Below are 11,586 nucleotides of genomic sequence, written 5' to 3'. Positions count from 1 at the left end.
CTCTCGCTCTCTCTCCGGTGCGCCTGCGTGCTGAAACACACCGACCGACCGACCGCGCGAGCGTCCGCTGCCTGTACCGGCGGCAGCACCGACAGTCACCGGGGCCGCTGCATGGCCACTGCACGGGGACGGCGGTAACGGTGACGTGATGTGATGCGATGCCGCGCGGGATCACGGTAACGTAAGAGCATCAGCAGCAGCGGAGGAGGAGCGCGAGGACCGTCGAGGCTCCGCCGAGGAGGATGCAGCAGTGACGGACCGAGCGCGAGAGACCCGATCTGATGTAAACCCGCGGGGATGGACGGGTAGGCAGGGAGGAGGCGCGAGGACACCGACGGCACATAACGGAGGAGAGAGCGCGCGGAGGAGGAGGAGGAGGAGGAGGGAGGCGCGAGGAGGATGAATTCGGTGGATGGAGGAGGAGAAGCGGGCCCGGACGGCCTGGCGACGGCAGGTAGGGTGTGTGTGTGCGCGCGCGCGCGTGTGTGGTGCTGTCGCCATGATGCCTCCACATCCGCCCATTGACTCACAGGGTGCGCGTGCGCGTGTAGGCAGCGAATATGTGTGTGTGTGTCAGCATCCCTCTGTCCACTGGGGTGTGTGTGTGTGTGTGTGTGTGTGTGTGTGTTGGGGGTGGAGGGTCCTACCGAGGAGGATTGTGGGAAGGCCTGGTGTGTGTGTGTGTGTGTGTGTGTGTGTGTGTGTGTGTGTGTGTGATGTAATGTAGTATCATGGCAGCTGATAGGTGCTCCAGGCCGTGGTCACATGACACTCTCATGTTCATTCATTCCAGCACAGGTACAGAAACGCTGCTCTCTGATTGGCTGAGAGCCATCAATTAAAACCAGATCTGACACCCCAAAACTGGTTTTCAGCGTTTCTGTGTTTGGGACCTTTAGGGGCGAGTCTGCTTGATGGCGCTCTGGAGCCATCTTTATTCCTTTTGCCGCGACAGATTAACGAAGAATGAGTCACCGTGCAACCACAGACTCTTGTTAGCAGCTAACTTAAATGCTCCCAAAGCCAAAAGTCGAGCTGAAAAGCAAGTTGCTGTACAGCTAAAGACTCCTGTTAGCAACTTACACGTCTGCGAGATGACGGGTGGGCTGACCCTGTCACTGACCCTTGTTAGCAGCCCCTATGTCCCCAAGCTGGATACCGAGTCAAAGAGCGAGCCACTTTGTAGCTACAGACTCATGTTAGCAGCTAACTTACACACTCCCCGAGCCAAAAAACGAGCTGAAAGCGAGTCGCGGGACAGTTACAGATTCTCGTTTGCTAGCTCTCACACGTCCAACGAGACGAAGAGCGAACAACAGAACAAGCTATAGAGCAAGTTTCAGCGCAGCTACGGATTCTTGTTAGCAACTTACTTAAGTGTCCTCCAAGCCGAAGAGCGAGCTTAAAGGGTGCCACTGCACAGCTGCTGACTCTTGTTAGTAACTTTCATGTCCATCAAGCTGAAGGGTGAGCTGAAAAGTGAGCAGAAGATCAAGAAGCAACACAGCTACAGACCCTCATTAGCAGCTAACACAGTAGCACAAAGCAAACAAGTCCCCCAGCTGAGAAGCAAGACCCAGCGCAGCTACAGACTCTTTTAAGCAGCTAACTTGCACATCCCCTGAGCCAAATATCAAGTGGTAGTGCTGCTAAAAACACTTGATAGCAGCAAAATCAGCAGCAAACGTGTCCTGAGCCAAGGAGTGATCCCAAGAGCAAGTTGCCACGCAGCTACAGACTCTCGTTAATAGCTCATTTGGTACCACATAGCACACACAATCTGAGCCAAAGAGCGAACCGAAGAGCAAGTCACAGTGCAGCTACAGACTACTGTCAGCAGCACAAAGCACACACATCCCCAAGCCAAAGAGTAACCTGTAGAGTGAGCAGTAGTGTGAGTCGCAGAACAGCTTTAGATTCTCGTCAGCAGTTAACCTATACATCTCCAGAGCCAAAAAACAAGCCAGTGAGCAGCTTTACACTCTTGTTAGCAGCCAGCTCTGCAGCACAAAGCACGCAATTCCCCTGAGCTGAAGGGCTGCAGCGCAGCTACAGACTCTCGTTAGCAGCCAGCTCTGCAGCACAAAGCACACAATTCCCCTGAGCTGAAAGGCCGCAACGCAGCTACAGACTCTCGTTAGCAGCTATCTCAGTACAGCTCACACAGCTCTCTCATCTCCAATGTTGGAATCTTTGTGGCGACCTCATAATGCAAATATAAAGGACGCCAGGGGAATAATAAATAACTGTGCTGCTGATAAAGACCAGACAACCGGACTAACATTTTGCTCGGAGCAGTAAAAAATCCTCGAGGAGAAGACGAGTTACGGAGCAGAGACACGTTATTGCTCAGGACTTTTAGTCTTTGAGATTTAAAAAAAATATTTGAGATAAAATGAGGACCTTATGAGTTCAATATGGAACGACTGGATGATTTAGGATTTTAGCTGTAAATCTATTTACTGTGAAGCTGTCAGACAGGTTTCTGTAAAACAGCAACTTTGGCTTTACTGTGAAGCAGCTGGAGGACTTTTATTATGAAACAGCATCATTGATTTTACTGTGAAGCACCTGGAGGACTTTTATTGTGAAGAAATGTGGGGGCTTTTACTGTGAAGGACCTGTGGTGCTTTTAATGTGAAAAAGCAGGGTGTGTTCTACTATGAAGCAGCTGAAAATCTTTTGCTGTGAAATAGCTGGGGCTTTTATTTTGAAACAACAGGCTGGATTTTAAGGTGAAGCAGCTGGAGGACTTTTATTGTGGAGCAGCTGCAGAGGTATTAGCGTAAACCAGCTAGGGGCTTTATTTTGAAACAGTAGGCTGGTTTTACAGTGAAGCAGCTGGGGCTTTTATTTTGAAACAGCTGGAGGGCTTTGGAGGTATTCGTACTTTTACTTTCAAGATGCGATGGACATGAATATTTTGTTATTTTATTATATTCAGTATAAATCTTTATTTCTGACCGTCTGTTTTGCTTTATTTGATGTATTTTTGTTTGACATGTATGAGTCCGACTGAAGTCTTTCTGGGACATTTTGGAGACGTGGAGGACACTGTGTAGAAATGTCTTCGTTAGTTTTAGTTTGTTAATCGCTGTGACGAGTCCTGACAGACTGACAGAGACTTTCTCTGAAGGCTTTTCATCTGCAGCTATTTCAGGCCTCACCCTGACTCAGAGTGTGTGTGTGTGTGTGTGTGTGTGTGCGTGGTCGGTGTGAGACGGCGTGATCACGATGGAAACCCCTCCTGTTGACTGACAGCTGGTCCAGGATCAGTGTGTGTGAGCAGCAGCTGATCGAGGATCAATCAGAGCGGTTGATGGCGTCCAGCAGAGCGAGGCGTCGCTCACTCGTTAGAGGCGGTCCGACCTCAGCGGCTCGGCGTCGACACCTCGGCAGCCCACGGCTCGGTGGCGTTCGCACGCCGCTCGTCATCTTTGAGTCAGCGGGCGGGACAAAGCCATGTGATCTGTTCCAATCATCTCTATCGATGATCCGACGCAGCTGAAATGATCCTGATGTTTTAAGAAACGCTGGGGGCCACTTTTGAAACATGAGGGGGCCGGGGGCCAATCGGCGGCCCCGTAGATGTTTCGACTAAATATACCCTGAAAATTTGGGACAATCGTTGAAATCTGTTTCAAAAAGGTGTATGATAACATAAGATATGTCCAAGGACTGTAGGAAATTTTAACATTTTAAAAAGGATTTTGGGACATTTTTAAGGATATTAGAATTTTTAGGACCTTAGGACATTTCTTTGATTTTAGGACCTTTGTAGGATTATAGGACATTTTTGAAATTTTAGGCAGTTTTTTAAGAATTTGTGATATTTCTCAGCTTTTAGGACCTTTCTAGGATTTGGGACAGTTCCATGATAGTAGGATGTTTCTATGTTGTTTTGGACATCTCGAGGATTTTAGGACATTTCTGGGATTTTATGACAGTTCTAGGACTTTAAGACATCTCTAGAATTTTAGGACATTTGTAGGATTTTAAGACATTTCTGAGATTTTAGGACAATTTTAGGATTTTAGAATTTGTAGGAACTTTTACATTTCTAGGACTTTGGGATGTTTCTTGAATTTTAGGACATTTGTCTGATTTTAGGACATCAGTGTCTCAGCTGTGTCCTCTGTCGGGGGTGTGGGGGATCCTCCTCTGGCTCTATTTTGATGCTGTTTTATGTCTCTGACACCTTATGGAGACTAAAAGGACAAAAACTATTCACAGAGTCCATCACTTTATTTTAATTGTGCATTAGAAATTGTTTGGGGCCACCGGGGGCCCTATCAGGGGCCACATTTGGTTGAGTATATTTTGCATAGACGAATGATGGATCAAGATCATGATTATTTTTGTTTCTGTTATCGTCCATCCTCCACTGATAGTTTCAGCAACATCACTAAAATCATTTGTCAGGAATAATGTTGTGTGGGTTAGGGTTAGGGTTAGGGTTAGGGTGTTAGGGTGTTTTTCAGTATTTTTCAGCCCCACATTATTTTTACTTTGAGGTCCGGCTGTCCACGAGGAGTTTTTCTGTCCCTGTTTGAGGGACGGTTTCACCATCTGACCTCTTTACATTTGTGTCTGATTATTGAACGGGGTTCTCTGATAATCCAGACCAAACCAAACAATTAGTCCGGATGAAACGGTCCGGACCGTCAGAGGGGGGCTTTGGGGAGATGGATCGGTCCAGAAAAAAGGTCCAAGGACACTATTGAAGGAGACAGAGGACACTGTGAGACGCAGCGTCCTCCTTAGTCTCCTTCCTGTTTTTAGGTTCTCTCTCGGAGGGTTCTCGCTGCTCGCCGAGCTGCTAATGTGAGACGTTTAATGCCCTCCGTGTGTGTGTGTGTGTGTGTGTGTGTGTGTGTGTGTGTGTGTGTGTGTGTGTTGGATTAGCTTCCTCCCGCTGTGCAGGATGATCTGACGCACACGGGAGGCCTGTCTGCAACACACACACACACACACACACACACACACACACACACACACACACACACACACACACACACACACACAGAGCTGCAGCAGTCAGCTCTTTAATTGAAATGTCTGTCAGCTCCGTCTGACGCCTGATTGGCCGGTTTCAGTGGAGGAGTGTGATGTAGTTTGTGGACGTTTTTTCTGTAAATTTAAATATTACATCGTCTGAAATTAAGGCGTGAAAAGCGTCTCTGCCAAGAAGAGAAGAGTGACACTAACAGCAGAGAGCAAACGCTATGAGCTCAGTGCGGTCAGTGAGCAGTCATTTAAAAGGACATCATACATGCAACTGACTCAAAAGAAAACTGCTGTAATACGCAGAATATTTATATACATTTTAAGCTATGACTCAGTTTTGTTATAGAGGCTGATTAACAAAGACACGGTTTGTACGGTCATGAAAAACCTGGAAAATTGCTGCTAAAACTGCTAAAATAAAAATGCAAATAGGATTTCCTTATAAAGTTTGGAAAACTAAACATGCACCGAACATTTAGGAAAAGCCATCAGTTTCACAAACATGTCAAATCATGCATGATTTGTTGAAGGACCGTCAGAAATGAGAAGATAATTTCTGTTTTTACACTTTCTGGCTGTGATAAATGGTTTCATTTTTGGCAATAAAAAAAAGCTGGTTTTTAGGTCCCCAGGTTTGGAAGGCAATCTTTCTTCAAAAATCAAAACATTTTAAAGAAAGAAAAAAAGGACAGAAAGTTATAAACGGGAAAAAAATACCATAAAAATGAACAAAAATCTTTTAAGAATTAAAAACTCAAATTGGAGTCTTTAAACATTACCAAAATGTTTTAGTTAAACTGCTAACTGAAACTACTACTAATGCTAACTGAAAATACTACTAATGCTAACTGAAAATACTACTGCTAACTGAAGCAACTACTGCTGCTAATTGAAACTACTACTACTGCTATCTGAAACTGCTGCTGCTGCTCACTGAAACTCCTGCTTCTTACCAAAAGCAGTACTACTGCTAACTAAAACTATCAATTTCTACTGCTGTTAACTGAAACTACTACTGCTGCTAACTGAAAGGATTGCTGCTGCTAACTTAAGTGCTAAAATTGTTATAAACTAAAAAGAAATAAAAGCATAAATCGAAGATCAAAAGAATCACCAATTATTTGTCTGTCAATTGACTAATTGATTAATTGGCTAATTATTGCCGCTCAAGTTGAGAAACACTGAAACACAACCACCAGCTAACGGGTGTCTCTGTCTGTCCCTCCCATCAGGTTCTGGTAAAGCAGAGTGTGTCCGCGCGGTCGACGTCCTGACGGTGCTCAGAGAGAAAGTGGCCTTCGTGTCAGGTAAAACACACACCTGCAGATTTTGGTTTGATCTTCATGTGGCCTGGTTTAACGTACTGTGTTGTCCAGGTGGACGGGACAAACGCGGTGGACCAATCCTGACCTTCCCTGCCAGGACCAATCATGATCGAATAAAACAAGAAGACCTCAGCCGATTGGTCACTTACCTGGCGACCATACCGAGGTAACGCCCTCTTGTTCTGTCGACCTGTGTGCCTCTGCACCTGTTGTCTCTTCCTTGACCTGTCTTTGTCCCTGGCCACCCCTCTTTACCCCTACCTGTCTGTGTGTCAGTGAGGATGTGCGTGCTCGTGGCTTCACGGTGGTGGTTGACATGCGCGGCAGTAAGTGGGACAGCGTGAAACCAGTTCTACGGACACTGCAGGAGTCGTTTTCCTCCAACATCCACACAGCGCTGCTCATCAAACCGGACACCTTCTGGCAGAAACACAAGACCAACCTGGGCAGCGCCAAACTCAGCTTTGAGGTACTACTACAAATAAACGGAGTACTACTGTTGATAACTACAGTACTACTAACAAGTGGACGTTTTTGCCAAATTTGACATAAATCCCTCAAGGCAATTTTGAGATTTTGTGCTCAAGAGAATGAGACAAACACAATACAGTGACCTTAACCTGTGACCACCAAATTCTAATCATCGTTTGTGCCAAATTTGAAGAAATTCCCTTAAGGCCTTCTTAAAATATTGTGTTTACCAGAGGGAGACAAACGCCAGGTCACGGTGATCTTGACCTTTGACCACTAACTTTTTTATGAGTTCATCACTTAAGTCAAAGTGGATGTTTGCACCAAATTTGAAGGTATTCCCTCAACGTGTTATTGAGATTCTGCGTTCAAAAGAATTAGATGGTCCAGGTCACATGGACCTTGACCTTAGACCACCAAAATCTAATCAGTTCATTGTTGAGTTTATGTAAGTGTTTGAGCCAAATTTCCAAGAGGTCTTCTTGAGATATTAGGTTCAAAAGATTGAGACAAACACACAGTGTCCTTTGACCACCAAGTTCCAATAAGTTCCTCAATGAGTCCAACTGGATGTTCGTGCCAAATTTGTAGATTCCCTCAACACGTTCTTGAAAATTGCGTCCATGAAAATAAGACGGACAAGTAACCTTTGACCTGTAACCACCAAAATCCCACCTGTTAATTGTTGAGGTTCAAGCGGATATTTGTGCCAAATTTGAAGGAATTCCTCCAATGTTTTCTTCAGATATCACTGTCACAAGATTAAGACGGATGAGGTCACACTAACCTTTGATATTAGACCAACAAATTACAGTTCATCCTTAAGTCCAAGTGGACGTTTGTGTCAAATTTGCAGAGGAGGCTCTTGAGATATTGTGTTTACAAGTACTATTGCTATTAACTGGTATATCACTAGTAGAAAATAAAGTACTAATACTGCTGCTAACCAGAAAACTGAACATACCTGTCTGTCTCTCCAGACCAGCCTGGTGTCGGTGGAGGGTCTGTCCCGGCTCGTCGATCCCTCCCAGCTGACCTCTGACCTCGGTGGCTCGTTGGAGTATGACCATGTCGAGTGGACTGAACTGCGTCTGGGTCTGGAGGAGTTCACGGGGGCCGCCACGCAGCTGCTGGCCCAGCTGGAGCAGCTGGAGGCCGGGCTGAACCGCATACCGGAGCCCCAGGATGTGGACGAGGCCCGCAAGTGAGTCTCCGATCAAGTACAACTTGATTAAGCATTGAGTCACTATGAACCAGGAAATTTTTGTTTACAGAGTAATTTTTTACCTCTTCAGACTTCTCGAGGAACACGGCCGTCTCCGTAACACGATCGCCACAGCACCAGTCGACGCCCTCGAGCGAGAGGGACGGAGCTTGCTCCAGCGCATGCGCCTGGGCCCCTCCCACGGTGACACCTCTACCGAAGGCGGCGGCGGTGGTGGCAGTCACGGCAGCTGGCTGTCGGGCGGAGCAGACTTCCAGAGTGTTGCGCCGAAGGTTTCGTCTTTGCTGGACCGGCTCCAGGGGGCTCGCAGTCACCTGCTGCAGAGCTGGGGCGACAGGAAGCTCCACCTGGACCAGGCGCTGCAGCTGCACCTGTTTGAGCAGGACGCCACCAAGGTGAGATTCACAAGTCACGGTTCATCTGTAGTAAGTCAGTATGAATCCTAAAGAGACCTAACTACGTGTCAAAATGAATGCAGGAAGAGTAGATTTTGGTCCACTTCTAATGCTAACTGAAACACCGCTGCTAGCAGCACTGCAATTGCCCTTTGACCACTTAATTTTCATCAGTTCACCTGAGTGGATGTTTGTGCCAAATTTGAAGAAATGCCCCTAAGGCCCTCTTTAAATATCATTTTCACAAAATGAGACAGCTAAGGTCACAGTGATATTGACCTTTGACCATCAAATTAAAATCAGTTTATATTTGAGTCAGAGTAAAAATTTGAGCCAAATTTAAGAAAAAAATCCCCCATGGCCATCCCAGTGATATTTTGTTCAAAACCAGTCGAGGTCAAAGTGTCCCTGACCTTTGACCAGCAAACTGTAATCGGTTCATCCTTGAATCCAAGTGGACGTTTTTGCCAAATTTGACATAAATCCCTATAGACAAATTTGACATATTCAGTTCAAGAGAGTGAGACAAATGCAAGGTCACTGTGACTTTTGATCCTTGACCACTAAAATCTAATGAGTCCATCGCTGAGTCCATGTGGACGTTTGTGCCAAATTTGAAGAAACTCCTACTACTTCGGTAGTACTGATAACTGAAGAACTAACTCTTTCTGTTTCTGTCTCAGATGTCGGAGTGGATCGCACACAGTAAAGAGTTATTCGTGCAGAGTCTGGCGGAGGTCGGGCAGAACCACCAGCACGCCCTCGACCTCCAGACACAACACCAGCACTTTACGGCCAATTGCATGGTCAGTGTTTGTTTGTGTGTTTGTTTGTTTGGTGTAACACTTCCTTCATTACCAACACGTCTCTGTTTGTGCAGAACGGCAGCGTGAACGTAGACAGCGTGGTCACAGTGGCGGCGAGGCTGGCAGAGGCCGGTCACTATGGGGCGGAGCGCATCGCCTTGGTGTCGTCGCGGTTGCAGGAAGACTGGAAGTCCCTGACGATGGCTCTGGAGGAACGCAGCAACACACTTGCCATGGCAACCTGCTTCCACCAGGGGGCGGAGCAGGTGATCAATACTACTTATCAATATACATGTGTCCACCTGTCTCACTCTTTCTGTCCCCACCCGTCTACTGTTTACTGGCATACTCGTCTCATCTTCACCCTTTGCACCTTTCAACCACACCTGTCCTCCTGTCTCTCTCCCTGTCTGTCCAATATCTATCTGCCCCTTTACCTGTCTATGACAACCTATAAAACCTTTATTGAAATAGTAAGTCACATCGAGTTTAAAACCTCTTTTATAAGGTGGACAGTGTGGCAAACCTGCTACTGCCAAAATCAGCCTAAGTGGATGTTTGTGCCAAATTATCAGAAATTCCCTCAAGGTGTTTGAGATGTTGCATTCAAAAGATTGAGACAAACGCGTGTTCAAAGTGATCTTTGACCACCAAATTCAAATCAGTTCATTTTTGAGTTAAACTGGTCGTTTGTGCCAAATCTATAAACAGAGACACCTACCCGACGGTTTACTTGTAAATGTCCACCTGTCCCTCTACTTTTCTACCTGTTTCACATTTCTCTCTCTTCCTGTCCCGCGTGTCCATCTGTCTCTCTACCTGTCCGTCTGTCCAGTTCCTGCTCAAAGTGGAGGGTTGGGTTCAGGCGTGCTCTGAGGGGGCGTTGCCGTCGGCGACAGCAGAGCTGGAAGCTGCAACAAAGAAACACCAGGAGCTGAACGAGGAGATTTCTGCCAACTACACGCAGGTACCTGTCTGACTGTCTGTCCACATACCTGTCTGTCTGCATACCTGTCCGTCTCAGCTCCTGTCTAAAATCTGTGTGGACACCTGTCCGTCTGACTGACCACCTGTCTTTCTACAGGTCAGCGAGAGCGGGAAAGCCTTGTTGGACGTCCTCCAGCGCTGCCCAGCAGCCGACTCCGACGACTCTGCGACCAAACCAGACTTCACTGCTGCCACGCACGGCATCATGGGAGTTCTGCACCAGGTCATGCAGGTATGACTAACTTTAACATGTCTCGCTTCATGAAGACACAGGTAGACAGGTGGACTGATGTGAGTCTGTTTTTTGCAGGGTCAACATGAGGTGGAGGGGGCGTGGCAGCATCGTAAGCTCCGCCTCCACCAGCGCCTGCAGCTGTGTGTGTTTCAACAGGATGTCAGACAGGTACCGCAGTTTTTTTGGAAATCTAAATTTAACTTATTAAAGGGCTTTTTACAACGGAAACTGGCTATGGATGCTTCACACACAAGAGGACGTTTGTGCTAAATTTGAAGTGTTCTTGACTTTCAAAAGAGTGATACGGATGAGATCACAATGACCTTGACCTTTGACGTGTAACTACTAAAATCTAATCAGGTCACTGTTGAGTCTAAGTGGATGTTTTTGCCACATCTCATTAACAAAATTCAACGTGGCACTGGAAATGGTGTTCACGAAAATGGTCACAGCGACCTTTGACCACCAAAATTTAAATAAAGCGTTCTTGAGTCGAAGTAGACGTTTTTTCCAAATTTAGAGAAATTCCCTGAAGGTGTTCTTGAGATATTGGACCGGTTTCAGACGGCTTCATATTTAAACCTTTGAAATCTGAGCAAATTGGTTTGATTTCTTTTATAAACATGAGGAAAACGGAAATGTGCAAGAAGACTTTCATAAAATGCAAGGAATTAGTGGCTTTGGAATTTTTTTTTTTTAAAGATAAGGGGAAAATGTCCAAAAGCTATATTTATAATTATAGAATTGAAATTATTTTACACAACTATTATTTTTCAGCACTTTTTTCAGATCATTTCCTGGTTTGTTTGTTTTTAACTTTAGCGCATTATCTTAATTATTTTCTTCAAATTTTTAGGTGTTTCTTTGAAATTTAAAAAAATTGCTAATTTTTTAGACGATTTTTAAAAAATATATTTCTGAGTTGCTCATTGCCCTTTTCCTGTGTTTTTGAAAGAAATATAAGCCAATTTGTTGAGGTTACAAAGGGTTGAGACATACATTTGACCTAATATCTAATAAGTTTTGACCTGTGTGTCTTTCTGTCCACCTGTCTGTCTCTCTGTCTCCACCTGTCTGCGTCTCAGGTGTTGGACTGGGTGGAGCAGCACGGTGAGGTTTTCCTGAACAAACACAG

The 11,586-nt window shown here is 45.8% G+C and overlaps 1 protein-coding gene across 1 annotated transcript; it reads left to right on the top strand.

Annotated features, from left to right (window-relative positions):
• Window positions 1-399: 399 nt before the first annotated feature.
• LOC121938357 (kalirin-like) lies at window positions 400-11,581 on the top strand (the record flags this gene model as incomplete). The annotated part of the gene is made up of 12 exons (XM_042481617.1): window positions 400-454; window positions 6,240-6,314; window positions 6,384-6,498; window positions 6,609-6,801; window positions 7,784-8,007; window positions 8,099-8,423; window positions 9,107-9,229; window positions 9,304-9,495; window positions 10,065-10,196; window positions 10,314-10,448; window positions 10,527-10,619; window positions 11,537-11,581. Coding segments are annotated over exons 1-12 (1,707 nt in total), but the record flags the coding sequence as incomplete, so codon positions are not given.
• Window positions 11,582-11,586: the final 5 nt, after the last annotated feature.

This window comes from Plectropomus leopardus, unplaced genomic scaffold (assembly GCF_008729295.1).
Source record: "Plectropomus leopardus isolate mb unplaced genomic scaffold, YSFRI_Pleo_2.0 unplaced_scaffold29247, whole genome shotgun sequence".
Lineage (NCBI taxonomy): Eukaryota > Metazoa > Chordata > Actinopteri > Perciformes > Serranidae > Plectropomus > Plectropomus leopardus.
This window is presented reverse-complemented; position numbering and strand designations above follow the sequence as displayed.